The sequence below is a fragment of the Ananas comosus genome, linkage group 21 (genome assembly GCF_001540865.1).
Source record: "Ananas comosus cultivar F153 linkage group 21, ASM154086v1, whole genome shotgun sequence".
In the NCBI taxonomy this organism is placed as follows: Eukaryota; Viridiplantae; Streptophyta; class Magnoliopsida; order Poales; family Bromeliaceae; genus Ananas; species Ananas comosus.
This window is the reverse complement of record NC_033641.1, coordinates 1,051,926-1,070,302: the sequence shown is the minus strand read 5'-3', so window position 1 is coordinate 1,070,302 and position 18,377 is coordinate 1,051,926. Positions and strand designations below refer to the sequence as shown.

The following is an 18,377-nucleotide window of genomic DNA, read 5'->3' as shown; positions in this document are numbered from 1 at the left end:
GTAATACAGAAAATTTTCCAACAAAAGAATAAACAGCAATAACAACAATGAAAGAAGAAGAATAAAATGTGGTACTTTGTTTGATTGCTCTAAATTTAAGTACAATTTAGGTAATACCATGTTCGTAGTTTTTTGAAGTTTCCCTCACACCTTTAAACAACACATAAAATATTTCCAAATCCATTAAAACTAAAAACAATGACCATGGAGTCCATGTGTTCTTTAATTATCTTATTTTTCTTCCATTACCATAGCTTCTAGAGAGAGAGAGTTTAAAGTTTACTAGTTTACACTTATACCACATTATTATACCACATTATTAATAACCAGCCAATCACATCTCTCTTTTTGAAAACAAAATATAATAATAATAATTTTGTAATAATAATAATGGAATGGATAAATCTAAAAAAAATAATCAAATTTGTTGAAAATATCACATCAGCAATATAACTGATATATTGTAGATTTTTTCCAGAGAGAGAGAGAGAGAGAGAGAGAGGCCATGTGCTCAATTATGAGTTGTGACCCACCTCTCTATCTATTTAAACTGCAATGCCACCCTCGATCACCTTCCCCTCTCCTTCTCATTGCCTCTCTCTCTCTCTCTCAAAAAAAAAAAAAAAAAAAAAAAACAATAATATTCCTCTCTCCTTATACACAAGATGCCCATTATAACCTCATTCTCCTTGCTCTCAAACCCTTCTTCTTCTTATTCTTCTTCTCAATCACCTTCTCTCATGTTACTCACCTCTCCCTCCACCATTACCATTACCATCACCATTACCATCATAATCACCATTATCACCTTTCTCTACACAACTCGGCGCCGAGTTCTACAACCTACAACAAAAGTCGGCAACGACTTTACTGCAAGTACCTGTTACGGCCCCAAAACCTACCCCATTATCGGCTGCTTGATCCCCTTCTACCAAAACCGGCACCGGCTCCTCGACTGGTACACCGAGCTCGTCGCCGCGTCGCCGACGCAGACGATCGCGGTCCGCCGCCTCGGCGCGCGGCGCACCGTCGTCACCGCCAACCCCGCGAACGTCGAGCACGTCCTCAAGTCGAACTTCGCCAACTACCCCAAGGGCCGCCCGTTCACCGACATCCTCGGCGACCTCCTCGGCCGCGGCATCTTCAACGCCGACGGCGCCCTCTGGCACGCGCAGCGCAAGCTCGCCAGCCACGAGTTCTCCGTGCGGTCACTGCGCCGGTTCGTGGCCGGCGAGCTTGCTGCCGAGACGCGCCACCGCCTGCTGCCCGCCCTCGCCGCCGCCGCCCGCGACCGACACGCAGTCGACATTCAGGTCAGGCGACGCGCGGCATTTTTATATTTTTATATTTAACATTTCTTCTCACGCGCGTCAGATACCAAAACTTTTATATTTAACCGTTGGATAAAGAGATGTGCGATTAGAATGATAGCGGTTTCAGTTAAAATAATCTAACGAATAGAAATTGTCAAAAATATAAATTGAACGATCGAAATTTTATGAATATAAAGAAATTTATACTTATAAGAATATAGTAGACAGAGCCGTGTTCGCAATTTTTTTTCATTTTTTTCTCATGAGATTTGGTAAGTTGACTTGCATTAACTATAGACCATTTGACTTGACCAGGCTTTCTTTTAAATATTTAACATATTTTTAAAACTTCAGAAAACAGTTCCGTAGCTAACTAAAACACCCTTCCTAATAAAATTTGGAGTTTAGAAAGGGTTTTTAGTAATTTTAGGATAAATTTAAAAATAATTAATAGTCAGAAATAAATAGGTAAAAAAAAAAATTTTTTAAGGTAAATGACTTATTTGGCCCTAAAATTATGAGGTAGGTGTCATTTTGATTTTCAAAATTTTTAATTTATTATTTTTGACGCATTGTTGATGTGCAAATGATATAACTCCGTACTTATTGTTAATTTGTCAATTACAATATTTTTACATTATTTTGATATTAATAATTTATCAATATTTATCCAACTAAAATAGATTGTGAGACTTAGGTTGCAATAATTCGAATCAAAAATTATAAATAAATTAAAGTTACCGCATATATTTCTCAACCTTTTTATTTTTTAAAATTAAAGAAATTTTATCCATTTAAATCCAAGATTTTATTTAAAAATATCGATAATTTTATCACATTTCACGCCTTCTCTTATTATATTTCAGTAAGTAAAATTGAAATTAGTAATAACTAATAATTAATAAAATTTTTAACTTAACTAATTAATTAGAATAAATAAAATAGAAAAAAAAATGGAAAAAAGAGTTAAAGAAAAGTAAACGGAGGAAGATACACGTACATGAGGGGCCGGCCTCAACAAATTTTTTTTTAAAAAAAAAAAAAAAAACCAAAACTATATACAATAATTTCTTTATATATATTATGCATATAATAATAAATACACATAATTAATTGTGTCCTCTCATGTGATTAATTAATTTTTGGTTAAACTAATCATTTTGTATTGTGCATTATGTGTTTTTTTATTTATCGCATTTGTATATATCGGCAGGACCTGCTCCGGCGCTTCGCATTCGACACGGTGTGTCAGGTGGCGCTCGGATGGGACCCGCACTACCTCGACCCGTCGTCACCGACGCCCCCCGAATCCGACCTCGCCGACGCCTTCGAGGCCGCGTCGGCCATCAGCGCGCGACGGGGGTCTGCGCCGGTCGCCTTCGTCTGGAAGGTGAAGCGGGCGCTGCGCATCGGGTCCGAGCGGCGGCTCCGGCGGGCCGTAGCCCTGATCCGGAGCTCCATCTCGGACCTGATCCAGCGCCGCAGAGATGAAATTAAAAAAAATAACAAAGGTAACATAGAAAAATACAAGGACCTACTATCGAGGCTGATATTGGAAGGCCACGACGACGACACAGTGCGTGACATGGCCGTAAGTTTTGTCGTGGCGGGGGGCGACGCNCACTGACGTGGCTCTTCTACCTGCTCTCGGGCCACGCGCGCGCAGAGTCGGAGGTGGCACGGGAGGTCGGGCAACGACACGGCGCGCTGGAGTACGAGGCGCTGAAGGAGCTGAAGGTCCTGGAGGCTTCCATATACGAGGCCATGCGGCTGTACCCGCCGGTGGTGTGGGACTCCAAGCACGCGGAGCGTGCGGACGTGCTGCCGGACGGCACAAAAATTGAGGCCGGGGACAGGGTGACGTACTTTCCGTACGGGATGGGGAGAATGGAGAGCCTGTGGGGCGACCGGTGGCACGAGTTCGAGCCGCGGCGGTGGCTCACAACGACATCGGAGAGCGGCTGTTGTAGTAGTAGTAGTAGCAGCAGCAGCAACAGCGACGGTGGCGGTGTCGATGGTGATCAGGTTGCGGTGGTTAGGGTTTCGGCGTACCGATACCCAGTGTTCCAGGCGGGGCCGAGAGTGTGCATGGGGAAGGAAATGGCGATAGCGCAGATGAAGTACGTCACGGCAGCAGTGCTCGGGAGGTTCGAGCTGCGGCGGGCCGCGGAGGCAGAGGAGGAGGGGGCCCGGGGACGCCCCGCGGTGGTGGTGCCGCGGCTCACGGCGCACATGGAGGGGGGGCTGAGGATGATGGTGGTGGAGAGGGGGAGGAGATGAGGGGATATGTTAATTAAGCTTTTGATTTAGGTGGTTAATTGATTATGAGTAATGATAAATTAATTATGTGGTTAATTAATTAGTTAATGTTGTTTTGTTTATTTAATTTTTAATCATATATGGTAGCAGTATTATAATGCATCATTAATGGTAATTGTGTACAGGTTCTTTGATATCTTAAAAATATTATTGATAAATCAGCTTGCTGTATGTAGCATAATTTATACAATTTGTATATATTTTTTATTTTAAATATAATTGTATATAGTTGGAGCAAAGCTTTCACATAATAATTCATTATAATAAGTGTGCGCTTCATCTTAACATTAAATTCAAAGTTTAACTAGTTGTTAGGTTATTAACTAGTTATATTAATTTAAAATTTAAAATTAGTTATGAAGTATATATATAATACTGATTTATTAATAATATTTTGAATGTAATTTAAAAAAAAAATATTAACGTGGAAGTTAGTTATTTTTTAATTTATTTATTTTTGAGAGACGTGGGAAAGTTAGTTAAAGAGTATTACATAAGTGTGCGCTTCATCTTAACATTAAATTCAAAGTTTAACTAGTTGTTAGGTTATTAACTAGTTATATTAATTTAAAATTTAAAATTAGTTATGAAGTATATATATAATACTGATTTATTAATAATATTTTGAATGTAATTTAAAAAAAAAATTGTAACGTGGAAGTTAGTTATTTTTTAATTTATTTATTTTTGAGAGACGTGGGAAAGTTAGTTAAAGAGTATTGGGATGTACAAGGAGAATTTTTTTAAAGTTGTGCTCTTGGTACCCTAGAATGTCCCACATAGTGGTAGCATGAACTAAAATGTGAAATAATACTAAATAAAATAATGAGAGTAAACATCTTTAGGTGCACTATTGGGTACATTTTGTATTACCATAGTAATTTACTTAATTTAGCCTTTGTCATTCATTTAGATTTGACTTGTAAGCTCTTTGTCCTCTATGGATTTTTTGTATGTGACTTTGATGTGATATTTTAAAATAAATCAGTTAATTTCAATTTGATTTGAGTTTCAAAAAAAAATGTTAATTTCATATTAAATTTCATTACCAAAAAATATTAAATTTCATACATATATCTATTATTGAATAGCAAGTATTTTATATTTAAGGGTATAAAAAATAAATTTTAGTAAAAAAAATATTTCAAGAGCTCTTTAGTTAGTGTTTGGTTGGTCAGAAATGTGCGGAAAAAAAAATGACAAAAACATTTTCATAAAAATTTGTTTTTTTAGTTTTTCATCCGTTTAATTTTAAAAAAATAATAATATTTATAAAAGAATTTATATTTTATAAAAAAATAGTATTTTCGTTTTAAAAATACAGGAGCTCAACTAGAGAGAGAGAGGGGGGTCCACCGTGGACCTCTCTGACGGGGATCTCGCGGATCGCGTGAGAGCAGTGCTGTGAGCTGTGATTTTTGTTTTCGTTTTCCGTGTGGACCGCACAAGAGCAACGCGATGAGCCATGATTTTCTTTCTGTTTTTGTTTTTATTTCCAAATTATGCAATAGTGTTTTTAATAATTGAGACTTTTTAAAGGGCATATTTGTAATGGCAAAAATATCATTTACATATCTGCTATTAAAAAATAAATATTACTCTAACGGTAACAAACTGGCAGAACAAATTAACATCATTAGACTTTTGTAAGAATAAAAATAAAAAATTAAACTTTGTAGTGATATATTTATCATTCGATATGTTTACAAGAAGCTGTATGCAATTAACTCTAATTTTTCTTTATTTAAAAAAAAATTGCACCGAGATCTCCTGAACTTTAGGTATTTTAAATTTAGCAATTAGATTTTCAAATTTTATCAAATAGTTAAAAAATCTCTCTACTCAAATCTAATAAAACTTAAAATAATCTAATAAAACTTAAAATATATAAACAAATCTTTTTTTTTAGTTCTTTCAATTTGGATAATTAAGCTTGCGACCAAAATATATATATATATATATATATATATATATATATATATATATATATATAATATAATATAGTAGGCTGGTATGTCTTGAAGAACACGAAGCCTTCCGTGCTTTCCATTTGTTTGATGTTCAGGACTTCGAATCGAGACATATCGCTCCGTTAGAGTTGATCTAGTAGTATTGAATACCTAAAAATAAATTTATTATTTTTCGATATCATTTCGCCTAGTGATCGAATGGAGCTCAAAATCAAACAAATTCAATGGCCGTAGGAGCCGTATTGCAATTTTAACGGTATACGAAATATCCAATAACTGAAAATTTGATAGAAAATTTTATTATTATATAAAACAAGATAATATTTTGATTAAAATCTTTAATTTATTTATTTACATTTTGTTAAGAATTTTATTTTCAAGCTGTTGATTTGAGCCCCTAAATGTCGTTCACTTAGGAGCAAATGAATCGAAAATTATAAAAATTATTTCTAGGTTACTTGTCAAATACTCTAAGCTCCTTAAGTTAGTACGGAGCCGGATCGAGATTTCGAAAAGTCGCAAATTCGAAAATGGAGCTTGGAAGCACGGAAGTCCGTCGGCTTCCGATCAGCAACGTACGCTCACTTCTCGCTCATCCTCTCTCTCTCTCCTTCTCTCTTCTCTCTCTCTCCTCTTCTCTCTCCTCTATTATATAATATTATAATATATACAGTATAAGAGTAGGCGTAATGCTTACAGAAAACGTAGCCCCTCCGTGCTTCCATTTGTTTTCCGAATGTCGACTTTTCGAAACGACAATTGCTCTGTTAGAGTATGAACTAGATATTTGAAGTACCTAAAAAATAAATTTTGTGATTTTTCGATATAATTTGCCTAGTGATCGAAGGGGCTCAAAATCAATAAGTTTTAATGGCATGGGAGCCGGTTGCAAGTTAACGGTGTAGAAAATCAAACGCATATCGAAATTTGAATAGAAAATTCTTTATAACGCATAGTAAAACAAGATCAATAACTTTGACTCCAATTTTAATGTCATATCACATATTTGGTAAGATTTTATTTTCAGCTGTGATGTTGAGCTCTGTCGTCACTAGGCAAATAATATCGAAAAAATCGCAAATTTATTTTTCTAGATACTCAAATAGCTCTTAGATCAAGTCTAACTGGAGCCTGATCAGTCGATTCGAAACTCCGAACATCGAGAAACATAAAGTGTGAAGCACGGAGCGCGCCCGATGCTCCATAATCATGGACCAAGACGTAACTACAATATATTATATATATATATATATATATATATATAATAGAGAGATAGAGAGAGAGAAGATAAAGAGCAGAAAGAGGAGAGAGAGAGAGAGAGAGAGAGATATGATGTTGGACTGGGCTACTATAGTAGCAAAATTTCCATTGTTGCTACCCAATAGTTTTTTTAGCCATATGATCACTCTTGTTCATCTAATCCTAACGCATTTGGAGTAAATACCACCCAGTGGAAACCAACATCAACCTAGGGGAACCACTATAATCTAACGGACGTAATATCAATCGCTAACCGCCTACAATTCATCCAAGAGGTAAAACTTAATAACAAGAAAGAGCGTTTACATATTAATAGTATCCATGCCTAATTCTATATATAACAATAATAGAGACTCAGATGAACTTTATTTTTTTTATCATTCATTTTACATATTAAATATATAAAAAAATTATGTTTTGAACCATTCTACGAAAATATGTTGAAATAAACAATAAAAAACATATGAAATAACAAAGTTTAAATTGAAGGAAAGTGATCTAATTTACTATCTGTTTTTTTTTTTTTTTTTATGAGATAAGATAGCATGCTAACTAGTCGAATCGTTTATTTTATTTAGAAATAAACTTAGCTTGAAATGTGAATCAACTATAATTCGAACTTGGGTCTCGGGTACCAACCACCAAGCCCTTTGCCACTTGCTCTAGAGACGGTCGGTTATAAGATCTAATTGTTAAAATTGAAAGTTTGGTGTCTATTTGATTATGAAAGAGCTAAAATTTATGAAATCTTAGGCTAAATTACAGAAAACCCCTCCGTCAAAATTCGATGTTTTACTTCTCTCTTTTGTCATTTAAAAACCTACACTTTGCCCCCTTATAAAATAAAAAATGTGCACTTCATCCCCTACCGTTAGTGATCCGTTAGGGTTCCGTTATAAAATTTTTTTTATGCCAAAAATACCCATCCGCCCTCTACCCTGTTGCTTCGCCTTCCTCCGCCTCACCGCCTTGCCGCCGCCTCGCCCTCCTCCACTGCCTTGCCCTCGCCCTCGACCTCGTCCACATCTCCGTCCGCGCCACAAACACCAATTCACCCTCCTCCGCCGCCTCGCCTTCGCCCTTGTTGCCCTTGCCTACCTCTCCATCCGCGCCAACCTCAATTTCCTCCCTACTGTCACCAAAATCGAGGGGCGACGAGAGTGCAGGAGGAGAAGGGAAGCAGGTGGAGAAGAAAATAGAGAGAAACCGCGGCCGATCGAGGCGTGAACCGCGGCTGATCGAGGCGACGGTTGAGGAAGATGAGGGAAGAGACGAAAATGCTAAGGGGCAAAATGGTTATTTTATCATCACAGTACACACCATACCCCCTGTGAATATTTTTTATTTTACAAGGAGGCAAAATGTTGGTTTTTAAATAACAGAAAAAAAGTGAAAAATCGAATTTTAATAGGAAAATTTTATGTAATTTAGCCAAATCTTTATACATCTTTCCTTTTTTATTATCATGCTCAAAATCTTTGAAAAAACAAAATCATAGCCTAAGAGTAATTAATGTATGTATATGTACTAGATTGCACTAGTGTGGGTGACAGTTTGGTCCTCAAACTTTTATTTATTATAATTCTAGTTGAATTTATTATAATTTCTGGATGAAATTTATAAAATTATTGCTATTAAATCTCACAATCCAATTCAGTTGATGAAATAGTGACACATCTTTGATGTAATAGTAAAACAGTGAAATTAAATTCAATCCAAAAAATATTGTAACTATCAGTCCAGGTACGTTTAGCGTGTGACGTACTAATTACTTCAAAAATAGCAAATTTTATGATAATCAAAACTAAAAATTCTTATAGCACATCTTCAAAGTTTGATGTGACGGGTCAGATCCAAAAATTCGAGACACGTCTAACGAATTTATTGCATTCACACATTTAGCCCTCGAATCTGGTTAACCTAAATTGTCTCTCTCATTTAATTCAAGTCCTAACACCGCAACTTAAGTTGTTTCTTAATTTCAAAAACTCATTCTTCACATTTTTTTTTTAGTAAACACCTTTCATTTTCACTTCAACTTCTTTTTACTATTCAATTGTCCTTTTTTCCCAAACTTTTTTTTTTTTCAAGTAGGTCCTTTTTCAAACTTGAAAATTATGTCAACTTGTTATAAGTTATGGTCTTTAATTGTCCACCTCAAATTAAAGGTAAGCATGTTGTTGCCGACTTTATATTGATAGCTACACATGTAAGGGCTAAGAGGAAAAGTGTACAAAGAGACCTTAACTTTAACAATTTCACAAACAAACCCCTAAACTTTTAGTTAATAAACTCCCTAGACTCCATGAAATAGTTCAGTCGATTTCTCTTCTCGAGCAAAGTTATGAACTAAACGTTGGATTTGATCGCATGTCGTACGCATAATTTTGTATTAGTTCAAAACACGAAGAAACCTACTTTTTTTTAAATCATTTTTGATAATTAATAATCAGAATTGACGAATATAGTGAATCTAACTTTAATTTTTTTTTGTGTTTTATAGTATTATTAGATTATATATAATATAATAGATCAAAATGCATGTATAATTAATAATTTTTATAAAAATAAAATTTATTAAATTATTTGATAAAATTTAAGTAATTTTTTTTTTGAGAGGGTATATATTTGCATAATTGTATAAATGCCAAAGTTTTGGTGGTGTGCATTTTCATTGAGAGTAGTAGGCGTGTGAGAAGCTACGTGGCAAAAAATGTGATAATGCACGTCCAAAAGTTAGGAAACAGTTAGTTACGCACGCCCATAGATAAACTACACACAGATTAATTGTTTTGCTCTTTTATATGTACATATAATATATATATATAGAGAGAGAGAGAGAGAGAGAGAGTGAGCTGATATGCTTCTGGAAGCACGGAGCCCTCCGTGCTTCCAAATTGTTTTCGATGTTCGGACTTTCGAATTGACGATCGGTTCCGTTAGAGTTGATCTAGAGTATTTGAAGTATCTAGAAAATAAATTTTGTGATTTTTCGATATTATTTGCCTAGTGATCGAAGGGGCCCAAAATCAATAATTTTAACGGCCGTAGTGAGCCGTTTGCAAGTTTAACGGTGTAGAAAAATATCCAAATCACATGAAATTTTGATAGAAAATTCTTTATACCATATAAAACACGATCATAACTTTGATCTAAAATTTTAATGTCATATCATCATATTTTGTAAGATTTTTATTTTCAGCCGTTGATTTTGAGCCACTTCGATCACTAGGTAAATGATATCGAAAAATCACAAAATTTATTTTCTAGATACTTCAAATACTCTAGATCAAGTCTAACGGGACGATCGTCATTCGAAATGTCCGAACATTGAAACAAAAAGTTGGAAAAAAGACACGAGGCTCGTGCTTCATAAGCATCCTACCGAATCTCTCTTCTCTCTCCTCTCTCTCTTCGTCTCTCTCTCTCTCTCTCTCTCTCTTCTCAATTATATATATATATATTATTATTATATATTATTATATTATATATATACTCTCTCTATTTATAGAGTTGAGGCTAGATATTATTTAGCAAACGGATTTTTACTATCAAGATTTTTAGCCTTTTCATACCTTTTTATCATTTGAATAATTGATTAAATCTATAAACCAGTGGGAACATTCAACCCTAGGGGACAGCTCAATTCTAATGACTATATCATCCTAACCCTCATGGCTCATCAAGGAATTAATAAATTTGATAGCAAAAGAAGGCGTTTTCTATCATAAGTATGCAGCTATTCATAATATTATATTATATATAGAGAGAGAGAGATGAGAGAGAGAGAGAAGAAGTGAGAGAGAGAGATCGAGGAGAGAGGAGCTAGGCTGCTATATTATCAGGGTAGCACGGACTGCCGCCGTGCTACAAGTTTTTTCAATGATGCTGCTTCCAAATCAACGTCGGCTCCGTTAAAACTTGATCTACACTATTGAAAGGATTTGAAAATATATTTGTTTAATTTTTCGGTATCATTCCTATTAACGAGTAGTTACAAATAACGGCTGAAAATAAAATCTCATTAATATGATGATAGAAGGCTTTATTAGTAAAAAAAAAAAAGTGATCAAAAGGTACTTGATTATTACTCTAAATAGTAAAAGAATTTTCTTAGAAAAATTTTATCTTGATTTGGGTATTGTTGACACGTGAAAGTTTACAGATGCATCAATATATCATTAAATTGTCTCATTTGGGCCTTTGATCACTAGCCACTGATCGTCTGAAAATTCTGAAATTTAGTTTCAATATACTTTTAAATAGTGGTTATCAAGTTTAACGGAGCGATCGTCGATTTGGAACCAGTATATCGAAAACAACTTGGTAGCACGGAGCTCCGTGCTACCTTAGTATAAGCAGCATTATATATTATATATTTATTATATATATTATAATATATTATATATTATTTTAATTATATATATATTATTATAATATATATATATATATATATATTATATAATTGAGCTCTTGTTTTTTAAAGTTCAAAGTCATTGGTGCTTGTAAGTTTTCGGCGCAGTTGGATTAAAGGAATGTGCAGGTGTAGGATGTGTGGGGCACCAGCGCCTAGGGTTGAGTAGCGTGGGTTGGTTGAATATATAATCTAAGGGTAAAAATATCAAAGGCAGAGGATCTAACGTAAAAAATTTACAGCACAAGTGTTTGGTATTTTACAAGCACATAGCCGGACTATATATATATATATATATATATATTATATATATATATATAATATAGATAATATAATATATATTAAAGATGGTCGTGGACCGTGATCGGGTCTGGGCAATTAATATACTGTACATACCCTAAAAGAAAATGGTTACAAAAAAAATGTTATACCTACCCATTTATTTGGGTCGGGTTCCGGATCTGGATACTAAGTTTTTATTAGCCACGCGGATCTATTTTGAAGGCGGTCTGGGTAGTTGACTACCGTATTACTACCGTTCAAGACCGGTATGGATCGGATCTAGTCGGGTCGGATATCGTATAAATATATATTTTTTTATAAACTTCATTAAATAGTAATAAGACAAACTATAAGCCCACCATAAAAAAACGCGCATTCTAATAATTGTACGGTCCAATAAAATAATTCAAGAGAATATTGTGCTGATATGATGATGTGACACTGATGATGATTTGATTGGAAATGAATATTGTTGCGGAAATGAAATGAAAAAAAGAGTTAGAAGAACAAAGTGTAAAAAATTAGAAAAAAGTAATGAGTAAAAGAGACGGCTAGGGTTTCATTAGGATGAAAATACGTAGTGACTCATCATCTATAAGTCATATTAAAATTGATCCTTCAACTTCAAAAGTTTATTTTTTTTTTATTTACTATCGGATATTTCATCGGGTCCGGGTCCGGGTCCGGATTTGAAAACTATTCCGGACCCTACCCATTTAAAAGTTAGGTTCGGGTTGGGTCCCAATCGGGTATGGGTATAAAATATCCGGACCCATACCCGAAACTTTAATGGGTAATTTTTTTTATCCGTATACTATTCATTTTTTATCGGGTCCGGTTCGGATCCGGTTCGGGTCCGGATAGGGTCCGGGTCGGGTATGGGATTTCGGATATTTTGGACACCTTTAATATATATATATATATAGTACGTCTCCCGTACTTTCGAAAGTACGGAGGCCTCCGTACTTGTAAGTTGTTTTCGATGATAGGACATCAAATTCGACGATCGGCTCCGTTAGGCATAATCTATACTATTGGAACTATCTTGAAACCAAATTTTATAATTTTTCGACATCATTTACCAAGCGATCACAGGGTCTCAAAAATGACTATTTTAACGGTCGATGTGGCACGTTTTTAAGTTCAACGGTATAGAAGTATCCAAATTATATGAAACTTTAATAGAAAATTCTACTTAACATCAAGAGTAAGAACAATACTTCCGATTTGAAATTTGAGTCATTTGTCTCTGTTTTTTATGAGATTTTTATTTTCAGCCGTTCATTTTGAGGCTACTCGTTCACTAAGCAAACGAAGTCAAAAAATTATGAAATTTGGTTTCTAGATAGTTCCAATAGTGTAGATCATGTTTAACGAAACCGATCGCCGAATCGGACGTCCCATCATTGGAAACAATTTACAAGCACGGAGCCTCCATACTTTCGAAAGCATAGGAGCCTAGCTCTCTCTCTCTCTCTCTCTCTCTCTCTCTATATATATATATATATATATATATATATAAAACTAGGCTACTATACTATTAATAGCACCAAGTCATTGGTGTTACCAAATTTTTGGCCATTGGATTAAGAGATTTGCGGTTAGGATGATATAGGCCCCCTAGGGTTGAGTGGGTGGTTGGTTGAATAGTATAATCTAACGGGTGAAAATGATCAAAATGGTAGATCTACCGGCGGAAAACTTGGTAGCACCAAGTGGTTCGTGCTATTAATAGCATAGTAGCCGGATTCTATATATATATATATATATATTAGGATTAATTGCTCATTAAGTTCTCAAAATTTTTAAAATATTTTATACATTTTTATTTTTTATTTTTAATATACCCTTCATATATCACGGGGTTATCCAAAAATAATGCCGCTGTTGGTACCTATTAAGTCACATTAGGTTAAGGTCAAGTTAAATTCCTACCAAAGTTAAAAAAAAATCAAAATATCTTTTTTGCCCCTATCCGAAAAGGACCAACAGTTAAAATATCTTTTTTGCTCTTAACTTAAAGAATAAATAAAAAAAAATAGTGACGATATAATAGTATATTTGAAAGGGCAAAATAGTAATTTGACAAAATAATGGTTGTTCTTAACCACTCACTAATAAAATCTAACTCTAGTAGTATATTTAAAAAAATTTGAAATATTAAAAGAGTATTTTCTTTATATTAACTTTCTAAGTAGGATAAATAATAAAATTTAAAACTTTTCAAAGGTATATAAGCAATTGCTCAAAAATTAAATTAAACCCTTCAATAGGTGCAATTTTTTATAATTGAATGGAGTAATAGAAACAAAATAATTAAATGTTCAGTGAGTATAAATCAAAAAAAAAAGGAAAGTTAATATTTTTGCATTAATTATTTAATCAATTAATTTTTTCGTTAAAAGTTAGATTAGGGGGTGTTTGGTTTGTCCAAAAATAACCTAAAAATAGTTTCTAGCTGGAAAAAATATTTTTCATTTATTTGGTTCCTAAAAAAAAAAAGTAGTCCTCATAGAAATTTTCTTTTATAGATTTTATGAAAAAAGTAGTATTTTCGTTTTTCGTATTTTTTAGTCAAATAACAAAAATCGTGAAAAATAGTGTTTTTGATGAAAAATATTTTTTGTGGAAAATTTTATTTATCTGCTAAAATTTTTATTTTTATATTGTTTGTCCCTCCACGTGATTGAATTCTGGTTTCGTTTCTGGCCACGTATTTTTCACTTCGCAGAAAAGTTAGAGGGCGATTGAAATAAGATATAAATAAACAGTTGATTTTTCTTACAATCCATCACCTCGAGTACAAGCAATTAATACTCCTTTCTTATTAGAATTTGTCAACAAATCAATCATCGGTGGAAATTAATACTCTTCTTTCACTAAAAATTCGTACGGAGTGTTGTTTGATACAGTACTGTATTAAACTCATTGATAAAACCATCGAGAGCACGGAACATCTAAATTACTATTACTAAATATCCCTCAAGAAAGACCCCTATGGGTAAAACTGTGAAAGGACATGGTTTATTTATTGAACCTATTCCGACCCTCGAAAGTTTCAGGTTATATTCAAAAATAACTTATTTGATATAATTTTTATTATCAAAAATTTTGCTATTTATAAAAGTAAGTATGATATCATATTTCACTTACGAAATAATTTATGTTATTCTGAAAAGAAAAACTTAAATATTGGATCGCATTACTTATGTGCCAAGTATACGAATTTATTAAATAAAAATGAGATATATACAGAATAAGATATTTATGTATTCAAACAGGGCTCAAGTCTCTCACTTTGATTTAGGTATCATATATCAACTCTTAACTAAAATTGAATTAAATCATCCAAAAGTTGCAATTTTCCCTTTGAAAGTTGGATTGTAGGGTTCAAATTCATTCACAATGCAATATTCAAAATATTGTTTGTGAATGAATTTTTTTAAAATGACAATCAGTGGGCGATTAAGTGGTTTAAAACACGATATTCATGATAACTATCGTGCTTTAAAATTTGAAAAGTTAAATCATTCACTAGCTAACTGACATGCAATTGCATAATATTGACTCTTTAACTATATTTTATTATGGAGTCCGGCTGGTATACTATCGATAACACGGAGGCCTCCGTGTAAGAGTGTAAAATGGGCCGGGCCGTCCAGCACGACTCCAAGCCGGACCGTGGTCCGGCACGGTTACCGTAGCATCCATGCCGGGCCGGGCAAGGCTCTGGGTCGTGCTGGGACGGTCCCCCAGGGCCCGTAGGCCTGGCACGGCACGGCACGGCACGGCACTGCCCGTTATGGGCCTAGGCTGTGCCGGGCCTGTAGTGCGGCCCGTGGCCCGGCACGGCACAGCCCGCATGGGCCGTGCCTTTAGAGCAAGCACGACCCTATCTGCAGGCCTTTGGGAGTTGGGGCCTGGACCTTAGGACTTGAGGGAGCCCTTGGGAGTTGAGACCTTGGGATTTGGGGAGCCTGGCTCTAGACCCCCTAGGTCCTAGGCCTTTATTGGAAGATGGGCCTTTTGAAAAATGTAATGTTTTTTTAAAAAATTCATAATTTTATTAAATTTAAAATTATTTTAAAATTTTATTATTTTATAAATATTTTAAGAAATTTTTATTTTTTTTATTTAACATATTAGGCAAAAGAGAATCATTTTATTTTTAAAAAAAAATTAAATTTTTTAATATTTTTAATAAATTTTAAAATATTAAAGAGCCAGCACGAAACCCGACCCGTGCCATCCGGGCCCGAGGGACGTGCTGGGCCGGGCATGCAAAAATATCGGCCCGGCCCCGCCCGGCCCTGTCCGGATGTTATTCAAACCGGGCCGAGCTGACCTTTGGCCCGATTGGCCCAGGTGAATGTGGGCGGTGCCGCCCGGCACAACCCACATTACACCCCTACCTCCATGCAACCAAGTTGTTTTCAATGATGTCACTTCCAAATCGACGATCGGCTCCGTTAAACTTGATCTACACTATTAAAAGTATTTGAAAACTAAATTTTATAATTTTTCGACATTATTTGGCTAATGATCAAAATGTCTCAAAATTGATAATTTTAATGGTCGATGTGATGCGTTTGTAAATTTAACGGTGTAAAACAATTCAAATTAGATGAAATTTTTATCAAAAATTCTTTTCACTATTCAGTGTAAGGTCAGTACCTCTGATTTTAAATTCAAGTCTTTATCATCATTTTTTATGAGATTTTTATTTTCACCCATTTATTTTTAGACTACTCATTTGATAGGTAAATAATGTTGAAAAATTATGAAATTTAGTCTCCAAATACTTTTAAAAGTATAGATCAAGTTTAACGGAGCCGATCGTCGATAATCAACCGAAAGTGTGAGATGAGTCTCGGTTGAAATGAGTCTTATATCGTTTGATACTTATGACTATGCCTGAATTAAGTGCACTACGACTAAAGTATTCCAAAAATAGGTAACCCTATGAAAAGTGGAGCGTTACAAAAAAAAAACATAATATGATATGATCAAAGAAACAAGATATTGTTTTCCAACATTAGAATCCAGTTTTATACATTTATGCATTTTGCACTATTGTCAAACACAAACATTGACTAGTAAAATTTAACTTGTATCCTTCAAATTAAAACCCTAAATAATGTGTGAGCATTGCAATATATGGTGACATAGAAATGGATTGTGGAACTTGAGGAGAGGGATCAAAAAGGAGGCATATATTTGGCCTATTATTTTGACTTGTATGATATGAACATTTGCATTGAAAACTTAATTTGTTGACAATAAGAGAGAGAAGCAAATGACTTCACTACTATTTGAGGAATTGAGTTGAGAAAGCATAGCAGCTCAGCGTGTTTATAATTTTTTAGCCATCGAATCGTTTTAAGATTCGTACAGTACCAGTAAAGAAACTTAAGGGGATATCGTTATTTAGTGCTACACGGATCTTGAGGCAATCCGACGGCTAAAAAATTATAAGCACGTTGAGTTATGTACTTTTAAAAGCACAGGAACTCAGCTCTTGAGAAATTATTATTAGGTAAAAATATATATAACGTGTCTGCATTATAGACAATTTTGATTCGGCTATTCAATCTTTCAAAATTCTAATTTTAGTTCCAAATCATTTAATTTGTTTAATTTCAGTGATTTGATGACTTTTTAGAATACAAGATTTAAGCTAGTTGCTTATTTTAATGAATTTACAGTTATGTAAATTACATAAAATATATTAATTAAATTCGAGAAAATAAATGATGTATTCAAATTCTGAATTTAAACGGTCACTAATTGGCTCAAATCAAATAAATTAAAAGGCCAAATAGTAAAATCAAAATTTTAAATGTTAGATTGTTAAATCCAATAGTTGAGAAATAAGTTTTACACATTTTACCTTATAATAAGATAAGAATGTATATAATATCTGAATTAAAGAGTATTTTAATTCGGCTATCCAATATTTCATTATTTTGATTTTTGTATTAAATCTTTTTATTTATTTGATTTAAATCATTTGATGGCTCTCCGATACAGAATTTAGGCTAATTACTTATTTTAATAAATTTATATTATATAAATTATATAAAATATGCTACATATGTCTGTAAAAATAAATAATGTATTCAAATTTTAAAATTAAAATTGACTCAAATCAAATAAATAAAAATTTTAATAATAAAATTAAAATTTTTAAATGTTAGATAACGAGATCAAAATAAATAATAATTGAGATAATACATGAACCACTACTAATTTATGAGCCAAACATCAACATCAAATAGTTGGTACATCCATTAAATTTGATAGAAATTTTAGCTTAACTAATTAAAATAACTAAAATCATAAAATTTAAAAATTTTAAAATATATCAATAAAAAAAATAATAAAGTTGAGCCACCCCTATTTCAAAAAGGTCTATTATAGGCTATAATACTCTCATAACGGGGCGTTTGGATCCGGTATAAAGGGGGGATAAGGGGATTATCCCCCCCTTTTGGGGCAGCAGTGGAACAAGTTGTTCCCACCCCCCGCGCCCCCCCCCCCCGGGAGAGAGAGAGAGATTTTTATTTTAAATTTAAATTTAAATTTTTTAAAATTTATAATTTTAAAATTTAAATTTATAATTTAAAATTATAAATTTTAAAGTTTAAATTTTAAAATTATAAATTATAAATTATAAATTTAAATTTTAAAATTATAAGTTTAAAAATTAAAAAATTTAAATTCAATTATAGGGGTAATATTATTATTTTCTATTTATAACTAACAACTATTCCTCTTATTCCCAATAACCATCCAAACACAATTTTTCTAGTTTCAGTT

At 33.6% G+C, this 18,377-nt stretch overlaps 1 protein-coding gene across 1 annotated transcript; it reads left to right on the top strand.

Moving 5' to 3' along the window:
- On the top strand, nucleotides 600-3,777 carry LOC109726236 (cytochrome P450 94B3-like). The gene is given in 3 exon segments (XM_020255731.1): nucleotides 600-1,313; nucleotides 2,527-2,932; nucleotides 2,935-3,777. Coding segments are annotated over 3 exon segments (1,713 nt in total). The 5' UTR covers nucleotides 600-665; the 3' UTR covers nucleotides 3,594-3,777.